This window comes from Schistocerca nitens, chromosome 5, assembly GCF_023898315.1.
Source record: "Schistocerca nitens isolate TAMUIC-IGC-003100 chromosome 5, iqSchNite1.1, whole genome shotgun sequence".
Taxonomy (NCBI): domain Eukaryota; kingdom Metazoa; phylum Arthropoda; class Insecta; order Orthoptera; family Acrididae; genus Schistocerca; species Schistocerca nitens.
This window is the reverse complement of record NC_064618.1, coordinates 556,443,304-556,465,055: the sequence shown is the minus strand read 5'-3', so window position 1 is coordinate 556,465,055 and position 21,752 is coordinate 556,443,304. Positions and strand designations below refer to the sequence as shown.

The following is a 21,752-nucleotide window of genomic DNA, read 5'->3' as shown; positions in this document are numbered from 1 at the left end:
CCCTGGACCACTTTGCAAGATAGATTGTAATGATTGTGGAATGAGTCATTTTACATTCACATCTCAAATTACATTGTACATAGAGTTGCATTCCAAACATTTCTAAGTTTTTTCTACAAAACAGAAAAAAAGTATACAGATGAGTTAATAATTCGTACCCACCATCAAAGATGGTGGAATGATGTTTGGAATGCAACTCTATGTACAATGTAATTTGAGATGTGAATGTAAAATGACTCATTCCACAATCATTACAATCTATCTTGCAAAGTGGTCCAGGGAACATGTTAACTAATTACATAATACCATCACTCATTCAGTCGAAAGTCTTATTAGAATGAACAATTAGTATTTGGTTATTGTCACTTAATTATGTAATCTGTATGTGCATTACAGTAATATGCAGGGGGTGTCCCCTCCTCCTCCCTCCCCCCCCCCCCCCCCCAAACAAACTTTAGGGACAGGTGGACAGGTTCCTTATAAAGAAATAAGTAAAAAATTTCTGAAATAGACCTCTTCTACTGCAAGATCTTTGCTTTCCTTATTTTGGGAGGAAGATGTAATGACCAAAACAAGAACGAAAATGTCTGGTACACATGGTGTCTAAAATGCATACTTTAAAAGCTATGAGCACACGCATTCATCTATAATAGCATGAAAAAATCTCTTGTATTGAAAATAAGCTCATGGCTTTTAAGGTATGCATCTTACAGCCCATGTTTAACAGAACTCTTTTTTTTTTTGGTCCATACTGCCTTCTCCCAGAACATGAAAAGCGAAGAGCTTGCAGTAGGAGAAACACGTTCCATCGGAGTAAAGAGCAACAAGTTCTCCTATCTTTTAAGGTCTGCACTTTAGAGCCCTTGTTTACAAGACATTTCTTGTTTTAGTGTACCGAACCTGTCCCTAAAGATTTTTGAGACACCCTGTAGGCTATATACCACCATCAGCTTAGTAGTATAACACCTGGCCTGCCAATGTGTTCTTTATTTCACTTTTCACGTATAAATATACTAATCAAGTATTGTTGTGTTTGTTTTTGGCTTATTTGATAGAAATGAGTACTTACTTGATATTTGGCATTCAACTACACATCTAAAATATTTCACATTCAGATGTCAATGCTGAAATGAATCTGTGCAGTGTGTAAACAATAAATAAACACCATGTTCTTGGTCTAGGTAACAAGGTATGGAGTAATACCAACCACCACAACTATGAGGGATAATGAAGGTATTTGTGGTTCTGTACTTCAGAAAATGGATGTCATGAACTGCATACTTATACAATGAGAAATAAAATGTAATCAAACAATGCCTGCTTATGATGAATGAGATGAACAAAGCCACGAACTAATGTAACAACTTATCAAAGTAGACCACTCCACATAACCTACAATATAATAACTAAAATTAACTCCCATAATTCTTTTTGCATGCATATGCCAGTGCAGAGGAACAGCTCATAGTATCACATTCTTCCTCTATAAAACTGAGATAAATCATTTAATTCTTCTATAGAAGTAACAACAATATTAATGTTACGATAAAACATTAAATTCTTCTACAGGAACAACCAATAGTGTTGTTACGATCTTCAATATGGATTTTAGAATCAAAGTAGTGAAAATGACATTCTATAAGCTACTTAATACATGAGGAACAGACTTCCACTTCAGATCATTACTGAAGTTTAAAAACTATTACTGAGATTGAATACAAAGCAACAAAAAATATAGTTGCTTTTAAAATAATACATTACAAACATGCAAAACGTTGTTAATTGGCCCAACACAAACATGATTTTTGGTACTATTCATTATTATTTTTAGTGTTTACTTTACAGTTCATGAATGAAACTAACCTACATTTGAAATTGCCTAGTTCGCCCCCTCATAAAAGTTGTAGATGCTCTGCCTGCTAGTATTACTGAAGACTACACATTAATTGTTGTTTGTTTAGTTTTTGTTGTTATTTTCCTTTTGCTCTCCTAAACTTTGACAAATTCACCATATGTCTATGTGATAAGACATTACGGAAAGTTTTTTTTCCGACGTCTCGAGGAACTGTAAAGTAAACTTTGAAGTACAGTCGAATTTTACTGAAAGCCAGGGGAAGAAAGTCTGTTCGATTAGCTATATACACAGAAATATTGATATGTTATGGATAAAGCAAATTACAAAGTGACATAACTCTGAAGCTAAAAACCAAAATAATGCACTGATCTTAGGTAATTTATTACCAAATCAGAACAATCATTACCGATCACTAACCCACTATACTTTATCCTAACATTAAATCTGTAAGTTCAGTTGTGACAAATGCTATAGTACCTTCTTCATAAACCTGTTGTTGTCATAACAACAAATACGATACACATAACAAACATCAAATTCCCATCAGGTTGTTGTGCATCAGCAAACACCACTTTAAACTTCGAAAATCTTAACACAAAACTAGTTCAACATATTCACTTCCACTCAATAGTACGAAAACCGTTTCTCTTTCTGATTCGATATTTTCGTCTTCTACAGTTGTCACATCTTCAAATAATTTTTGAAACGTAAGTTCTATTGTCACTATAATGACTATTTTAACATCAGCCTCCTGAACTGCTGTTCAACAGTTTACTGAGGGAAGGATTCATGACTTTAAGCTTAGTGTCACTGTTTCTGCTACCACCAGAGGATAACTGATGTAACCCGAAATTACTAATTCCCTACAGCCAGACAACAATAAACTTCAAAAAATGATTATACTCCACGGGATTTGCATCGGCAACTAGCTTTTAATAACGACAACATAGCACCAATACCTCGTTAAATCCTACGCAGAACATCGAATAGCCTTCACGGCAGCCATAACACATCATTGTTGACACATTGCCATCTATTGAACGAATGAGGTACTTTTTACTTGGAAACGCAAAAAAGAGAAGAAAAATAAGCAGAAAATTATTTTCAAATCTGAGACGCTAATTTTCCGAAATAACAGGAAACTCTTACAAGTAAATCATTTGCTCACATCTTTTAAACTGAAAATTATTCAGATTTCGTTGGAAACCACACAGTCATTTATGACAGAGTCATTTTCTACTATTTCCTATATATTTAAAAACTGCTCCACAATTTTAGTGACTCCACTTCAGAAGATCATCGCAATTTATGATGATTTGATAGCTACGGGAAATTTCATGCTAAATCGGAGGCGTTATACGTAGTATATCTCGTTCATGTTGGCGGCTCTGCGTGTCACATTTTTAAGTTTATTTCTTTTTGTGTTGTGGATTATTTGTTGTGTATGTTTGAGTGTGTTGTTACTGGTAAATTTGTAAACAAGGTATGTAAATCAATGCTGATTATCTCCAGGTGTTCTCCTTTGCGTTAGATTCCTTAACGATCATAATTCAACTGTTATATCTAATTTACCGAGTGTACCTGTTTCAGAAGATCCAGGATTAATCATGTTTCAAGGTAAAAGAATTATAAAAGTTATGGGCTAACATGAACCGACGTGTATGCAGCTTTGACTACGGGATTTGCTAGTTAAAAGTACTTGTTTGGTTACAAAAGTGTGTTCCGGCGAAGAGCATTAAATGGAATAATGAAAGCAGGAAAACCATTGAGAGCGCTTACCGAAACTTCAAACGTTTGGATGGAAGATTTCTTGGAAATAACGTTATTCTATATAATAGCAACTGAAAAACAAATAAGTTATTTCTGGCAGCGAACATCGGCGATGTCACAGTACTGATACCGTTTATAGCCACAGACAGCTTTCCTTCCAAATGATTTTACTGTTAGTAACTGTTTTTCTTTCAGACTGCTTGGAACTGCACTATTTAATAAAACATGCCACTAAGAAGCTAATGGGTGATCTGTATGTGCCGAACCAATTTATGAAGTGACTTGAGTTAAAGCCTCCAGAATCAGCTAAGTTCAACCCTATATACTTGCATCATTATGCAGACTTTGTGATACAATTACATGAAGCGAAAAAATTTGGTGTAACCTTGGAACACACAAACTTAAGCCACGCCAATATAAAATTTATTAGTGGAACTTGCCAGAGATGACCAATTATATTTCTCCAGTGTGTAGCTTTAAAAACAACTATTGGGTACAGTAATCAAAACATGTTAGCAGACAAATGACAAACAATGAATTACATTGTATATCAACCATCTGCCTATTTTTAGTAGGTTCTGGCATAGTTTACCCCTACACATGATTCTGAAAATACTATTGCTTGAGCAGGGGTGTCAGTGGTGAGTGAACTCATTGCAGTGGCAGGTGCATATCAGATAATCGTGCTGGACAGATATTTAGAAATGAAATTTGCTATCCAAATACCAGGCCAGACTTCAGTTATCTCAGTAGGAGACCTGAATACCTTCAAACTATATTTTAAAAATGCAAATTTAAAATGAGGGAAATGATAGTTGTAAAGGTATTTTCAGTATGTGAATCATATTTAGCATGGATTCTTGTTTGATGCTAAAAATATAATCAGTGAATTGAATGTAAATACCCTGCCCATCATGTGAGGTACATTGAGAAGAGAATTGCTGGCTACCTCAATAGTTTGCCACTATGCATCTATTGGTTGGCTTTTACAGGATGAAGTAAACAGACTCAGATGCATGTTTCACAGATTTGTGCTGGAAAAATGTAAATCATATTTGAGTCCTTCTTGCATAGATAGTGTGTTATTGTAATAAATTTGATAAATGTGACTGGCTCAGCTTTAGCTTTCAAAACTGCCCATCAGCTTTGAGTCCCAATGTTATGGTGGTGGCATCATACATGCGTCGAACGTTGATATGGCCACATGTCGTTTGGTGCTGCAGTATTATACCAATTGATGATATTTCAGCAAAATTATAAATGTACATTTGTGTTAGAAAATTTAAGTGCAGAAATGTGGTAATGGTAGCCATCACCTATTTCCTTTAAAGGAGGACACCATCATTGTGTTCTGGAGTAAAGAATCTTTCTCATGAATTCCTGCTTCATTGCCTTCCTCTACAGTGACAATGTCACATTTTATCAATTGAAGAATAGCTATTCCAGTTGCTACAAAGTTCTTTGTTATAGCAGAGAATGATTTTGGTATAAAAGCCAACTCAGTTGTAGAGTAATATAAAGAATGTTTTAGCTGCTCTAGTGATTATAATTCAGGTCAGTACACAACTGCATAACACAGCTGTCCAAGTATGGTGAACCTCTTAAAGTTTTACCAATGTCTAATTGCACTTGTGCCATACATTTTTTTCATTGTTTGGTGGGCCATCTGATGTGTTGTTTGCCACTGAAATTCCAATAACAGTATATTATACATTTGTGTGAGCTGCAAATTTTATGAAGCAAAGCCTGGCTATGAACTGTGATTACAGTGAATGGACTTTATATCCCATTCCGACCATCCTGATTACATTTTTCCTGGTCTTGTCTAATTGCTAATGCAAATGTCACGATGCTTTTTGATTTCCTGTAGAGTGCCAACTTTTTCATCTCGGAGTAGACTTGCACCCATTGTCCCACAATTATTTGTTGCATATATTCTGATCTCTGGCTTGCTCTATAGTTTTTATCATCTACAGCCCCCTCTAGTACCAGGGATGCCCTCTTTACCTGTGTTAGTCTGCTTTTTGTGTCCTCTTTGCTTATCTTTCATGTGGTATCTTGCATCAAAGGCAACAGAATTCCTTCATTTCGTTTACTTCTTGTTCCAAAAATTTGATATTAAATTTATCTCTAATTTTATGTGCTACTACTCATTACATTCATTTTAGGGCTACTTTGTTTTATTTTCAGTCCAAATTGTGTGTGCATTAGAATGTCATTCTGTTCAACAGGTCCTGCAATTCATCCTCACTTTTACTTAAGCTAACAATGTTGTCAGGGAATCTTATCATGGATATCCTTCCACCCTGAATTTTAGTTCCTCTCCTGAACCTTTGTTTTGTTTCTGTCATTGCTTTTATGATGAATAAATTAAACAGCGGGGGCAAAAGATTACTTACATTCTTGTTTTACCTCCTTTTAAAACCAAGCATTTTGTTCTTGGTCTTCCATTCTTATTCTCTCTTTGTTTTTGTGTATATTTTATATTACCCATTTTTTCCTATAGCTTACAGCTGTTTTTTCCGTGAATTTTGAACATCTTGCACTGTTTCACATTATTGAACACTTTTTCTTGGTCGTGGCACTCTACCACATAGAAGTGGATTTATTTTGAAATCCTGAATGCAATCTGAACAGCTTCTTTGAGCAAAATTTTGGTTTATCCCATATCGCTGGCTATATTCGTTGTTTATTCACTTGCTTAACAATTTTGACTTAATAAGTCACAAACAAGGAAGCAACATATAAGGTATTTAGAGACCTTCTCCTGAGTTATTGTTAACACCTGTTTTCTGATTGTTGATAGTTAATGATAAAAACAAAAGTACCTCCATACCTTATTTTAGGTGCTGCCCCATTATCCTATCATATAAGCAGACTTTATGCGGAATCTAGCTCTCCCATACTTGGCTGAAAGTAACAACACCAAATACTCAACTATATGCAGGCTGTAGCTCTGAAACTGTGAAAATGACAACCGTTCTAATGAAATGCATTGTCATAGACTCATATAGGCCCTATTGCTCATATTGTATTGAAAAGAAAGCAGAAACAAATTTGGAAGAGTAACTGCTGTGAGTGGAAATGTCACAAAAGTCCAAAAAATGGAAAGAAACAATTTGATTAAGCTACTTGTCAGTGCTCAAAAACACTATTCATACTGGTCACAACTGTATGAATGTTGGCAGCAGTACATGAATGTATAATTGTTGCACTTCGATAGATATTTAACTTAAAATGACATAAATACAAAATATTTTTTATAGAATTTATTTCAGGAATATTTTTACTATACTTCATAAATGCAAAGCAGCTCAACTTATGTTCCTCAAATTTAATGGAAAATCTCTGTAAGCTTACTGTCAATCTGACACCTGTCCTTTAGTGAAGAAACAATTAAAGTATTCATACAGAATATTTCTGAAATAAAGAGACAACGGAGAAGAAAATCCTTGGAATATATATAAAAGTAGTAAAATGTAATTACTAAAATATATATCCAGTGACCCCACAATATGCAAGACACACCAGGTAAAATGCAAGCCATCTCTGAATGAAAACCGGCACAGTTTCCCAATTAATGGAGTGCAGTTATTAAAAAATAAGTACAGGTAGAACTTAACAACAGTGCCAAGATAGAGATATTTCACAGTATTTTCGAAGAAATATGTGTATTTCATGTTTTAAGAAACTAGTGAAAATGGCTTATGAAATTAAAGGTATTTGTACGTATTTTCCAAATATATAATTAACCACCAGAAATTCATGCGTCAAGATTTGTTTAAGAGTAAATATAAAAATTGTAAAATTCCTTTTAGGCATGTGACAATTTTTTTCTTGACAGAGCAAGAAGAAATTGTTTTTCAAAGTTGGTACTATTGACAGTTGCACCTAGCATATGTGAATCATATCTGTCAACAATGCTCAAATTATTCAGCCTGAATGCCAACACTTTGGACACTTGGTTCTAATCACATGCCTAACGCTCTAACCTAATTTTTCTGTGTAAAGTTGTGAAACAGTGCCTTCTGGATTGAGAACTTATGCGCTCTAATTTCATCATCAAGTAAGTCTACCTCAACAATCGATTCTCTTCTAATTATGTTTTTTTTCCGAAATATGAGATGTAGCATTACGACAGTGTCATTTTGTTAGGCATGTGGCAAGTCTGTTTCTACTCTAGGATGTGGTCTTGTTTCTAATATTGGCTAGTTCTAGAGGTCATGCCCCATACACCTGGGAAAGTAATATAGTATAATTGGAAACAGAAGCTTGCAGGTGGAGAAGAAAAACATAATAAAGTGAAGCAGAAAGAGAGAGGCAGAGAGTGTCGCCAAAAGAAGAACAACAATGGTTGAAAAGGAAGACCAAGACAAAAGGGCTGCAGAAATGAAATATTGTCAGTGAGAGCGAGAAGAACTTAAAAAGCTGCAACAAGACTCAAACACTCATAAAATTTCTCCTATAGCATTGGGGAAAGCACTGCCCAAGTCACACAACAAACAGTTTAGTATAACTACAGCAAATTTACTGCAAATTGTCACAAAAAAAGAAATAGTTGTTTGTGAAACACCATCCAATGGCGGATCTGATAAGATATCCGTGATGTGATTAAGGCTTGTCATGTCTGTGATGATATTAGCAGGATGTCTCCCAGCATAAAGGATGTCAAATCCATAAAAAATGTTTGAAAAGAGAGTTCTAATACAAAAAGGTACCTCAACATGCAGGTCAAAGAGACTTGCAAATGACTTACACGGGAATATCCACATATAAATCCAGATTACAAAGTTTTATTCTTATTGATTACCTCTCATACTTCCTGTGACAGAGAAAGATCAAGAGGTCTGCATGTGCACATATCATGAGAATGTGCAGTTACTTGTGAATCAAGTAACATTTTTTCCATGCTATGCAGATGAATTGGTTGTTTAAACAGTTTGCACACCTGAAAGTATCACCTGTACAAAGCGAGACTGCCAGAATTGTGGTATAAACACTGTGGACAAATTTATTTGTGAAGTTGATGTTACTGAAGACATTACTTTCTTCCAGTGAGTCTGGGGAAAACCAGCTGTGATAAATATGACTTATTATGGAATTTTTGTCGAGATTGCAAATATTTTTGACATCAGCTGTATTCAGCATGGAAATCATACATATTGGTGACATGAAAATTTGTGCCAGACCAGGACACAAATCTGGATTTCGCACTTATTGTGATTGGTCACTTTAACCATCTCTGCTATCCAAGCACACTTCCAGGACCTATCCAAACCTCCATGTGCCACAATGTGTCTGCCCTAATTGCTCACAGCATCTCAGGATTCCTGTGACAGGTTAATAAGACAAACATGTTCAACATTAATGTTATCATCGTTTTACCATTCTAGGCTGTAATATTTATTATTACAATGGATGTTCCTAGAGAAGAAATTGTTCAGGTTTCTGCTAGCCTTGAGTATTGATGGGAAGATGTGCGGAAATGGCAGGAACATTGTCCTGTGAGGCATGATGAAATATCACATCACGTCAGCGATAGACCAAATTCACCATATACAAGAGACATCACTACATTTGTTATCATTGTGTGCATCGAAATATCAGTTCAGAGTCTAGCATAGACTTACATGATATTTCAGTTGTTGTGCCAAAGCTGATGACATTAAAGAGGCTAATCGTATAACAAAAACTGATACTTGGACTCTATTCCACTTCTACAAAAAGCAGACTGCGGAACGTTATGCTCGCCATTTTACCACTGTTACTGATTAAGATGCACATGTCAAATTTAAAAGGAAACATAAAATTGTGATAAATGGTGCCATCTTTGTGTGGCCAGGTATCCCAGATGAATATGTGAGAAGTATAGACTTGTGATGGAATTTAAAAATGCATATATTTGTTCTTTGGCAGTTTGATCTAATTACTGATGTTTTCACTGTGCTTTGAGTTTGGTAGTTCTGTGTTTACTTGTAGTTACCTAACTGTGAGAGTAAAAAACCATTTAATTCAATTATTGTTTAATTATTAGCATGAAGGTTAAGGAGAAATCCTATGAATTGGGGAACCTTGAAAAACAAAATGGCACCTGTCTGTTTTTCTGGACCATAGTCATACTTTGCAGAAATGTTGCAATACAACTTCATACACAGATTGGACAGCCCTTGTGCATGACCATTGCATGTGGTGAAAAAGGAGGACATACCACCCCCAACTGTCACTGTCCTCTAATACATTGCACCAGCTAAAATGCAGCCCCACTGGTGATGAGTTGGTTGACATTTGTAAGCAGCTGAAAATCACCCTGACTACTGTCAGATGATTGACTGCTGCTGCGCATCATTGTGTTAGAGGAGCTCCTGAAAGACATGTACCTGCGGTACCATATTCCAAGTAGTCTCCTCTCCTGTAGATCTTGTTTGCTCTGCAGAAAGTATGGGATCTGTCATTACTCATCCACTTGATTGCGAGTGACGTTTCACTGTTGGATATAGGCTTACTGTACAGAGTGGATCATGACAATGACCAAGATGTACAGATCTCTTTGTCTTATTCTTCTTGTTTTCTCCAGATGTCGTCCACCATTCTGGCCCTTCAGGCTCTGATAATCTCTCTATATCCAGGAGAAAAACTTTTAAATATTTGGAAGCAACCTGTAGAACCTGTAGCACTACACTAATTAGAGATGGAATATGCCATAGACGTAACCCTCCCCAAATAACACAGTATTAGCATTTGTTTCCGAATGGGGGACTATTTTACCTCCGGAATATTTTACCCAAGAGGACGCCATCATCATTTAATCATACAGTAAAGCTGCATGCCCTCGGGAAAAATTACGGCCGTAGTTTCCCCTTGCTTTCAGTTGTTCGCAGTACCAGCACAGCAAGGCCGTTTTGGTTATTGTTACAAGGCCAGATCAGTCAATCATCCAGACTGTTGCCCTTGCAACTACTGAAAAGGCTGCTGCCCCTCTTCAGGAACCACACGTTTGCCTGGCCTCTCAACAGATACTCCGGGCGGGGACTACTCAAGAGGATGTCGTTATCAGGAGAAAGAAAACTGGCGTTCTACGGATCGGAGCGTGGGATGTCAGGTCCCTTAATCGGGCAGGTAGGTTAGAAAATTTGAAAAGGGAAATGGATAGGTTAAAGTTAGATATAGTGGGAATTAGTGAAGTTCGGTGGCAGGAGGAACAAGACTTCTGGTCAGGTGACTACAGGGTTATAAGTACAAAATCAAATAGGGGTAATGCAGGAGTAGGTTTAATAATGAATAGGAAAATAGGAATGCGGGTAAGCTACTACAAACAGCATAGTGAACGCATTATTGTGGCCAAGATAGATACGAAGCTCACACCTACTACAGTAGTACAAGTTTATATGCAGATGACGAAGAAATTGAAGAAATGTATGATGAAATAAAAGAAATTATTCAGATAGTGAAGGGAGACGAAAATTTAATAGTCATGGGTGACTGGAATTCGAGTGTAGGAAAAGGGAGAGAAGGAAACGTAGTAGGTGAATATGGATTGGGGCTAAGAAATGAAAGAGGAAGCCGCTTGGTAGAATTTTGCACAGAGCACAACTTAATCATAGCTAACACTTGGTTTAAGAATCATGATAGAAGGTTGTATACATGGAAGAACCCTGGAGATACTAAAAGGTATCAGATAGATTATATAATGGTAAGACAGAGATTTAGGAACCAGGTTTTAAATTGTAAGACATTTCCAGGGGCAGATGTGGACTCTGACCACAATCCATTGGTTATGACCGGTAGATTAAAACTGAAGAAACTGCAAAAAGGTGGGAATTTAAGGAGATGGGACCTGGATAAACTGAAAGAACCAGAGGTTGTAGAGAGTTTCAGGGAGAGCATAAGGGAACAATTGACAGGAATGGGGGAAAGAAATACAGTAGAAGAAGAATGGGTAGCTTTGAGGGATGAAGTAGTGAAGGCAGCAGAGGATCAAGTAAGTAAAAAGACCAGGGGTAGTAGAAATCCTTGGGTAACAGAAGAAATATTGAATTTAATTGATGAAAGGAGAAAATATAAAAATGCAGTAAATGAAGCAGGCAAAAAGGAATACAAATGTCTCAAAAATGAGATCGACAGGAAGTGCAAAATTGCTAAGCAGGGATGGCTAGTGGACAAATGTAAGGATGTAGAGGCTTATCTCACGAGGGGTAAGATAGATAGTGCCTACAGGAAAATTAAAGAGACCTTTGGAGATAAGAGAACCACTTGTATGAACATCAAGAGTTCAGATGGAAACCCAGTTCTAAGCAAAGAAGGGAAAGCAGAAAGGTGGAAGGAGTATATAGAGGGTCTACACAAGGGTGATGTACTTGAGGACAATATTATGGAAGTGGAAGAGGATGTAGATGAAGATGAAATGGGAGATACGATACTGCGTGAAGAGTTTTACAGAGCACTGAAAGACCTGAGTCGAAACAAGGCCCCCGGAGTAGACAACATTCCATTGGAACTACTGACGGCCTTGGGAGAGCCAGTCCTGACAAAACTCTACCATCAGGTGAGCAAGATGTATGAAACAGGCGAAATACCCTCAGACTTCAAGAAGAATATAATAATTCCAATCCCAAAGAATGCAGGTGTTGACAGATGTGAGAATTACCAAACAATCAGTTTAATAAGCCACAGCTGCAAAATACTAACACGAATTCTTTACAGACGAATGGAAAAACTAGTAGAAGCCGACCTCAGGGAAGATCAGTTTGGATTCCGTAGAAATACTGGAACACGTGAGGCAATACTGACCTTACGACTTATCTTAGAAGAAAGATTAAGGAAAGGCAAACCTACGTTTCTAGCATTTGTGGACTTAGAGAAAGCTTTTGACAATGTTGACTGGAATACTCTCTTTCAAATTCTAAAGGTGGCAGGGGTAAAATACAGGGAGCGAAAGGCTATTTACAATTTGTACAGAAACCAGATGGCAGTTATAAGAGGCGAGGGACATGAAAGGGAAGCAGTGGTTGGGAAGGGAGTAAGACAGGGTTGTAGCCTCTCCCCGATGTTATTCAATCTGTATATTGAGCAAGCAGTAAAGGAACAAAAGAAAAATTCGGAGTAGGTATTAAAATCCGTGGAGAAGAAATAAAAACTTTGAGGTTCGCCGATGACATTGTAATTCTGTCAGAGACAGCAAAGGACTTGGAAGAGCCGTTGAACGGAATGGATGGTGTCTTGAAGGGAGGATATAAGATGAACATCAACAAAAGCAAAACGAGGATAATGGAATGTAGTCGAATTAAGTCGGGTGATGTTGAGGGTATTAGATTAGGAAATGAGACACTTAAAGTAGTAAAGGAGTTTTGCTATTTGGGGAGCAAAATAACTGATGATGGTCGAAGTAGAGAGGATTTAAAATGTAGACTGGCAATGGCAAGGAAAGCGTTTCTGAAGAAGAGAAATTTGTTAACATTGAGTATAGATTTAAGTGTCAGGAAGTCATTTCTGAAAGTATTTGTATGGAGTGTAGCCATGTATGGAAGTGAAACATGGACGGTAAATAGTTTGGACAAGAAGAGAATAGAAGCTTTCGAAATGTGGTGCTACAGAAGAATGCTGAAGATTAGATGGGTAGATCACATAACTAATGAGGAGGTACTGAATAGGATTGGGGAGAAGAGGAGTTTGTGGCACAACGTGACCAGAAGAAGGGATCGGTTGGTAGGACATGTTCTGAGGCATCAAGGGATCACCAATTTAGTATTGGAGGGCAGCGTGGAGGGTATAAATCGTAGGGGGAGACCAAGAGATGAATACACTAAGCAGATTCAGAAGGATGTAGGTTGCAGTAGGTACTGGGAGATGAAGAAGCTTCCACAGGATAGAGTAGCATGGAGAACTGCATCAAACCAGTCTCAGGACTGAAGACCACAACAACAACAACAACAGCATTTGTTTCATTTAATTGGACCTCTGTGTGTATGACAGAGTCAAAGAATATCTCATAATATATATAAAACTTCCTTAAAGAAAAGACATCTACTTATATACTCTGCAAACCACTGTGAAGTACGTGGCACAGGATATGTCCTATTTTACCATACTAGGTTTCTGTGCCCATTCAATTCACATGGGGAGCTTGGGAGTGATAAATAGGGGGTTGCAGTATATTCCTAGTGTCATCATTTACAATGGTTCATGAAACTTTGTAAGCAGGTTGTCTTAGGATATTTTGTGGCTTATCTTTAGGAGTCTGCCAGATCAGTTTCTTCAACATGTCTGTGACACACTCCCATGGGTCAAACAAACCTGTGACCATTCGTGCTGCCCTTCTCTGTATAAATTCAGTATCACCACTTAGCCCTGTCTGGTATGGGTCCCACACTTTTCAGCAATATTCTAAAATTGCTCGCATGAGTGATTTGTAGTCAATTCTCTTTGTAGACTGATTGCATTTCCCTCGTATTCTAACAATAAACTGAAGGCTGCCACTTGCTTTGCCCATAACTGATCCTATGTAAACAATCCATTTCATATCCGTACAAAGTGTTGCATCCAGTTGACCAATTCCAACTGTGACTTATTGATTATATTGTCAAAGGATACTACTTTTTTCATTTTGTGGAGCGCACAGTTTTACATTTCTGAACGTTTAAAGCAAGTTGCCAAACTTTGCACTACTTCGAATTCTTATCAAGATCTGATTGAATATTTGTGCAGTTTCTTTCAGACAGTACTTCATTTAGATAACTGCATCATCTGCAAGAAGTCTGAGGTTACTATTAACATAGTTTGAAAGGTTTTAATATACAGCATCAAGAGCAAGTGTCCCAACACACTTTTCTAGGGCACACCCGAAGTTACTTCATCTGTTGGTGACACTCTATCCAAGATAACATGCTGTGTCCTCCCTACCAAAAAGTCTTCAATCCAGCCACAAATTTTGCTGATGCCCCATGCAATCATACTTTTGATAATAAGCATGGATTTAGTATTGAGTCAAATGCTTTTTGGAAATTGAGAAATACTGCATCTAACTAAAACCGCCTTGATCCGAGCTTTCAGTGTGCCATGTGAAAAAATTTGTGATTTGAGTCCCAGTTTACAGATTTTGATATTGGGCATGGAAAGGATATGTCAGCTTTCACCTTGTAGTTGGAAATTCTAAGAAAGCCCAAATCAGGTTGACAATCACCTTGAGCACAAGTAATCTTCCACAATACTTTGTGCAAAATGGAAAGGCACTTTCTTGAATCAGTGTGCTGCAGGTAAGTACTGGGGTATAACTTTAAATTGATTCTTGATGTATAATCAAAACTACTTCATAGAAAACTGGAAATCTGCACAAGGAGCACATCCTGAAGTAGCTTACAGAGTTTGACCTTTGCTAATCAAATTTGTCTGTTTTGTATAAGTTACCTAATGTAAAATGGTGGACTTCGCTGTAAACAAGATTTGCTTGGTTAGCACTGAATTCTCAAACCAATACCAGTAGAGAAACTGCTCCTATTAACGTACACTTATCTTGGCAATTTTTAAATACAAATTACAGCGAACAGTTAAATGCAAAGGGGTCAACGTCAGATATGCACCCTTTGAGCATCTACCATTGTACTCAATTGGCACTCGTAATCATAAAGTGGTTTCCTTATGTCATCAAAATTTCCCGAAGCATATGCGGAAAATGTTTAATTGGTTAATAATGACCAAGGTCTCCTGGTACTGTGTAACATAACATGTCTTTGAGTAGATTATACTCTGAGGTTCCTTGGTGAAAGAAAAGTACAGATGTCTGTGGTACCTCAACAAAAATCTTAATTAAAATATTTTGCAGGTGGGTGGAAAAACACAGGCTTTCTCAATCACTTTACCAATCAGTGACATTCTTCTGTGTATGATCCCATCATGATGTTGACAGACAATGTCCAGTGTTTGGTTACTGGTGTTGGCAACTTCCATCAGAAGAATAATTGTTCTGTGTCATTGCAGCTGTATATGTGTGAAGAGGAGTGTATGTGACATTATGAGTTTGCAGTAACCTATGTGTACCCTGCTAAGTTCTTGACTAATTTTTCATGCACTCTATATGAATTTCTTGTTATGTTGTGTTTACATACAAACAGGAATTCCATATTAGAAGTAAACATTGCTATGAGTTTATTATAAGTTAAAGAATGACCGAAGTATTCACCAGTGCTCAGCCAGATGGTGACTGGTAAAATGTTTCAGTGATATACCTTATCTTCATCAAGTGCTCCTGATGAACTAGGGTGTTAAGAGAGTCACTCATTCCTTTATACCTCTCTTCTACCCCTCCCTTTCCTTACTGAGATCTTGTTGACGATGATCCCCTTGGCTAATAGATGTGTCTTTTACGCAGTCCGCCCCCACAAAAGTTACCCAGTGCCTATATACTTCGCAACAGGTCCATTCCCTCACACCTGGGCTCTCTTGCTAGTATTGATGCTATATACCACATTCATTCCAGTCCCCAGCAAGATCATAAGTGTTATTTACTGTCTGTGACACTTGAGGAAGTGCTGAAGAACTGCTTGCTTCTTTTCCCCAATACCAAGCTCTTTGTATGCAGCATTGGTGTGCCTTTGGTAACTTAAGCATGGAGTCTCAAATCTTGCTGAATCACTAGCATCTCTGCTATTTTCCCACAGCTTGATCTTAAATGCCTCTCTAAATACAATGTTTTAGATTATGGGGGAATTTCATTTCATTATAATTCATGGAGTATTTGTACTGCAGGCAGACATCAGTTTGAATGTGTGTGTGTGGGGGCGGGGGGGGGGGCAGTATTATTATGAGGCAGTTGAGGCGAAGCTGGAGGGAGGGGGGGGGGGGGGGGGGCAAACATTATCAACAGAGATGCAGTCTAGCAACAGAGCAAGGCTTGAGACAAGAAGGTATGTCACAAAATATTGGATCCAACAATGAAAACTCCAGGTAGGAATATCAACAATGTAGGAAAAAATATGTTGTTGTTGTTGTTGTTGTTGTGGTCTTCAGTCTTGAGACTGGTTTGATGCAGCTCTCCACGCTACTCTATCCTGTGCAAGCTTCTTCATCTTCCAGTACCTACTGCAACCTACATCCTTCTGAATCTGTTTAGTTGTATTCATCTCTTGGTCTCCCTCTACGATTTTTACCCTCCACGCTGCCATCCAATACTAAATTGGTGATCCCTTGATGTCTCAGAACATGTCCTACCAACCGATCCCTTCTTCTAGTCAAGTTGTGCCACAAACTCCTCTTCTCCCCAATTATATTCAATACCTACTCATTAGTTACGTGATCTACCCATCCAATCTTCAGCATTCTTCTGTAGCACCACATTTCGAAAGCTTATATTCTCTTCTTGTCTAAACTATTTATCGTCCACGTTTCACTTCCATACATGGCTACACTCCATACAAATACTTTCAGAAATGACTTCCTGACATTTAAATCTATAGTTGACGTTAACAGATTTCTCTTCCTCAGAAACGCTTTCCTTGCCATTGCCAGTCTACATTTTATATCCTCTCTACTTCGACCATCATCAGTTATTTTGCTCCCCAAATAGCAAAACTCCTTCACTACTTTAAGCGTCTCATTTCCTAATCTAATTCCCTCAGCATCACCTGACTTAATTCGACTACATTCCATTATCGTTGTTTTGCTTTTGTTGATGTTCATCTTATACCCTCCTTTCAAGGCACTGTCCATTCCATTCAACTGCTCTTCCAAGTCCTTTGCTGTTTCTGACAGAATTACAATGTCATCGGCGAACCTCAAAGTTTTTATTTCTTCTCCATGGATACCTACTCCGAACTTTTCTTTTGTTTCCTTTACTGCTTGCTCACTATACATATTGAATAGCATCGGGGAGAGGCTACAACCCTGTCTCACTCCTTCCCAACCACTGCTTCCCTTTCATGTCCCTCAACTCTTATAACTGCCATCTGGTTTCTGTGCAAATTGTAAATAGCCTTTCACTCTCTGTATTTTACCCCTGCCACCTTCAGAATTTGAAAGAGAGTATTCCAGTCAACATTGTCAAAAGCTTTTTCATAGTCTACAAATGCTAGAAACGTAGGTTTGCCTTTCCTTAATCTTTCTTCTAAGATACGTCGCAGGGTCAGTATTGCCTCACGTGTTCCAACATTTCTACGGAATCCAAACTGATCTTCCCCGAGGTAGGCTTCTACCAGTTTTTCCATTCGTCTCTAAAGAATTCGTGTTAGTATTTTGTAGCTGTGACTTATTAAACTGATAGTTCAGTAATTTTCACATCTGTCAACACCTGCATTCTTTGGGATTGGAATTATTATATCTTCTTGAAGTCTAAGGGAATTTCGCCTGTCTCATACATCTTGCTCACCAGATGGTAGAGTTTTGTCAGGACTGGCTCACCCTAGGCTGTCAGTAGTTCTAATGGAATGTTGTCTACTGCCGGGGCCTTGTTTCGACTTATGTCTTTCAGTGAACTGTCAAACTCTTCACACAGTATCATATCTCCCGTTTCATCTTCATCTACATCCTCTTCCGTTTCCATAATATTGTCCTCAAATACATCGCCCTTGTATAGACCCTCTATATACTCCTTCCACCTTTCTGCTTTCCGTTCTTTGCTTAGAACTGGATTTCCATCTGAGCTCTTGATATCCATACAAGTGGTTCTCTTTTCTCCAAAGGTCTCTTTAATTTTCCTGTAGGCAGTATCTATCTTACCCCTCGTGAGATAAGCCTCTACATCCTTACATTTGTCCACTAGCCATCCCTGCGTAGCCATTTTGCACTTCCTGTCGACCTCATTTTTGAGACGTTTGTATTCCTTTTTTCCTGCTTCACTTACTGCATTTACTGAAAAAATATAGATTGCTACTTATTGTAAAGAAGACACGTTAAGTTGCACTCAGGCATGATTAAAAGACACTCACATATAGCTTTCGGCCACAGTCTTCGTCAGTAAACACACACACACACACACACACACAAGCAAGCACACCTCATGCGCACACAACTGCCAACACCAGCATCTTGTGCCAGCATACATTCCGGCACAATTCTGTAGTTGGCAGCCATGTGTGCATGAGGTATGCTTGCTTGTGTGAACGTTGTGTGCGTGTCTCTCTTTACTGATGAAGGCTGTGGCTGAAAGCTATATGTGAGTGTTTTTTAATTGTGCCTGTCTGCAACTTGACGTACCTTCTTTATGGTAAGTGGGAATCTGTCTTTTCCTAGATTGTTGAAAATATTGGGTTAGTTGGACACTGACATCCTTCTGGATGCATATGAATATTTAAGTCAATATTAGTATCAGAAAACGTGTAAAGTGACTGAATGATTACCAATAAATAAAGAACTTACCGGACAAATAACAATGAATAGAAATGAGCACATATATGTTACCGCACTGTAAACAGACAATGGAATGTTGATGAGGACAAATGTAGAAGTAAGAGAAGGAAATTGCTGTTGGATGCAGAGTCTCGCAGAAGTGAGGGCAACAGCATTGATATTGACTGCACAATAGACACACTTATGTACATATTTGATACATATAGTGTTATTCATAAAAACATCTGGGGTTTTCAGAAGACAGCTGTGCAAAACACACATCAGGGGATAGAGCATCTCTCCAGATTTGTAACTCGCATTGCAGGTGTTCAGTATCGGCACCACTAGTGACACAGCAAATATCAGTATATGCATGTAATTCATTGACACGAATTGTCTGGGAAAGTGCAACGGCAGCCCACTTAGGAACTCTCTTCATTAGGTTGCCTATCCGCAGGCATGAACTAATTTGATGTAGCAGTATGGTGTGCATGATTTGTCTTCATGGTCTGACATGCTCTGCCTCCTAGTCTAACTACACCACAGCACGTATCATGAATCAGAACTTGGGAGAAGTGCTGTATCTGCTGATATGTGTCATTTTTCTGTGTGTCTTGTAGTTTTCAGACAATCATCTTCCGTAACCCGAAAGGTATTTATGAATAACCCTCTACTTGTGACAGCAGCATATGAATGTTTGAAGAGCCTCTCCATTTCCTTTATGCTTTTCCCAGTCATTGTTCACTTACACCTTGGCTTTTCCCAAATCAACATTAACAGTTATTTTCATACATTTAACACAATGTTTTCCATACATTCATTGGCACCTGTTACACACCTTTCATTCTTCTTCACATTCCTTTATATGGCACACTCATCCACATGGTAGACAGACAGCTTGTCTTATATCTCTGGTTGACAAGTGTAATTCATTTGTCCTGGATATTTCAGATAGGTATTTGAATCTGTAGGATTTTAGTATGTGACATACAGATTGTTGTATGTGGATATTATGTTATCAGAGCACTTGCAAAGTGAGAAGCAGCGGCACCTATAATATTTGAGTGTCAGAAAGTTAGGAAACAGATAATTACTGGAAGGTGTGATATGATGTTGATGTCATAGTTATTTGGTATTGATTTTGTGATTTTAAAATTATGTTCATTGTAACATGCTTGGTAAATATGTTGCCTTCATAACCTGGGTAAATAACTTCCATGTGTTTTTATTTTGTTGCTTCTAGCTGTAAGCTATTAAAATGATTTATTTGTTAATTTAACATTTAATCTGTAGGTGATCACATCACAAATGTCACAGCCACAGTCAGCTACCCTTGATGGATTACCAAAACAGTTTGTTATTGCAATGAGAACCTTGTTTGATATCATGGATGACAAACGGACTGGCTATGTGAAATTTTCAGGTATTTTTTACTTATTTTCACATGTAACTCAAATTCATTTTCATCATTTTGTTTGTATATCATATAATTAGTTCTACTTACCCTATGCTCTACTAGACGGGGTTGATTATAAGCATTCAGCATAAATATTTAAGGAGGGGTTTGTCACTTCGTCTTGTAAACAAAGATGGTTAGGATGTGTGAATGTCATTTAATAAGCTTGCCACAGCTTAGCCCCTTTGATCACTAATTAGTAATGTATGCAGTAAATATTCATCCTTGTCCTGCATGAGTTCTCACCTTATTATTAATAACCACATTATAACTAAACCCTAATTTTCCTTCTTTTTACACCACCTGTTCTTAAGGGTATACGGAATGAGTTTTTCGATGAAAAAATCGATTTTTGGGTAAATGCATTTTCGAAAAATTTAGACTCTCCCGTTTAATGCCATGTATAAAATATTTGGATGACGTGAATAGAACTATTTTTAATAATTTTTTAAAATAATTTCGACACACGATGTTCCGCTCCTTGTATATGAGACGCGAAATATACCTGATATAGACAGCCTTGCCAGAGATATAATTGAGCACAAGAGAGTTAGCTTTTCTGTTGGCTACACTGCTAGACAGTTGACAATAGATTCTGCACCATTTGTATTGTTTCCTTTGTGAGTACATCCATGTCATTGTTGTGAAAGTTGTATGTGGAGAAGTCATTGAGTTTTCTTTCCTTCAACATGCCAAGACCTAGTCTGAAGGTATTTAGAAAGCGTGTACATTAGCACAAGAAAGTAAAGTGTACTAAAAATTCGTCTGATTCATCTTCATCAGTATCTGATGCCCCAGTAGCGACTAACCTCAACACTGGTAGTGATACATTGAGTGATGCTGCTGCCACTACACCGGAAAGTGCATCAAGAAGAAAACTAGCTGGAATTGAAGAAGAATACAAAAAACTAAATGCTGGGACTACAAAATATGAGGTAATTAACGTCTCTTTATTATCAGACGTTTTGGAGAACAATGTGTGCTGCAAACAATGTGGAAAATGTGGTGTTTCATTGAAAACAAACTTATATGTAGGACTTGCTTGTGAATTAGAGTTGATGTGCAGTTATTGTAAACACAGTGTTACTTTCTTCAATTCCTCACATGTTACTGCAGATACTGCAGATACAGGTAAACTATACGATATAAACATTAGACTGGTTTATGGATTACGGTGTATAGGAAAGGGCAGGGCTGCAGGTGCCATGTTGTGTGGTGTGATGAACCTCCCTCCACCACCTTCAAAATTTAACAAACACATAATTGCAATAGGCTCTGCTGTAGAAGATGTGGCACAGGAAAACATGAAAGATGCTGTTGAGGAAGCAGTTGTTGAAAATAATAATAGCAGAGACTTGT

At 37.6% G+C, this 21,752-nt stretch overlaps 2 protein-coding genes across 4 annotated transcripts in view; one reads left to right on the top strand and one right to left on the bottom strand.

Moving 5' to 3' along the window:
• LOC126260134 (roquin-1) overlaps positions 1-2,887 on the bottom strand; it is a 234,916-nt gene extending 232,029 nt beyond the window's left edge. Inside the window, exon 1 of one of the 2 annotated variants that reach the window (XM_049957380.1) lies at positions 2,815-2,887. The gene's annotated coding sequence lies outside the window, so the exon portion shown is untranslated. Of the gene's footprint in view, positions 1-2,332 lie in introns of both variants that reach the window. The other variant, XM_049957381.1, reaches the window with a different exon arrangement.
• Positions 2,888-3,252: 365 nt separating this feature from the next.
• LOC126259884 (suppressor APC domain-containing protein 2) overlaps positions 3,253-21,752 on the top strand; it is a 154,826-nt gene continuing 136,326 nt past the window's right edge. Inside the window, exons 1-2 of one of the 2 annotated variants that reach the window (XM_049956955.1) lie at positions 3,253-3,338; positions 20,231-20,360. In XM_049956955.1, the coding sequence (XP_049812912.1) occupies positions 3,300-3,338; positions 20,231-20,360 (169 nt within the window). In that variant the 5' untranslated portion in view covers positions 3,253-3,299. Of the gene's footprint in view, positions 3,339-3,451; positions 3,473-20,230; positions 20,361-21,752 lie in introns of those variants that run through there. The other variant, XM_049956956.1, reaches the window with a different exon arrangement.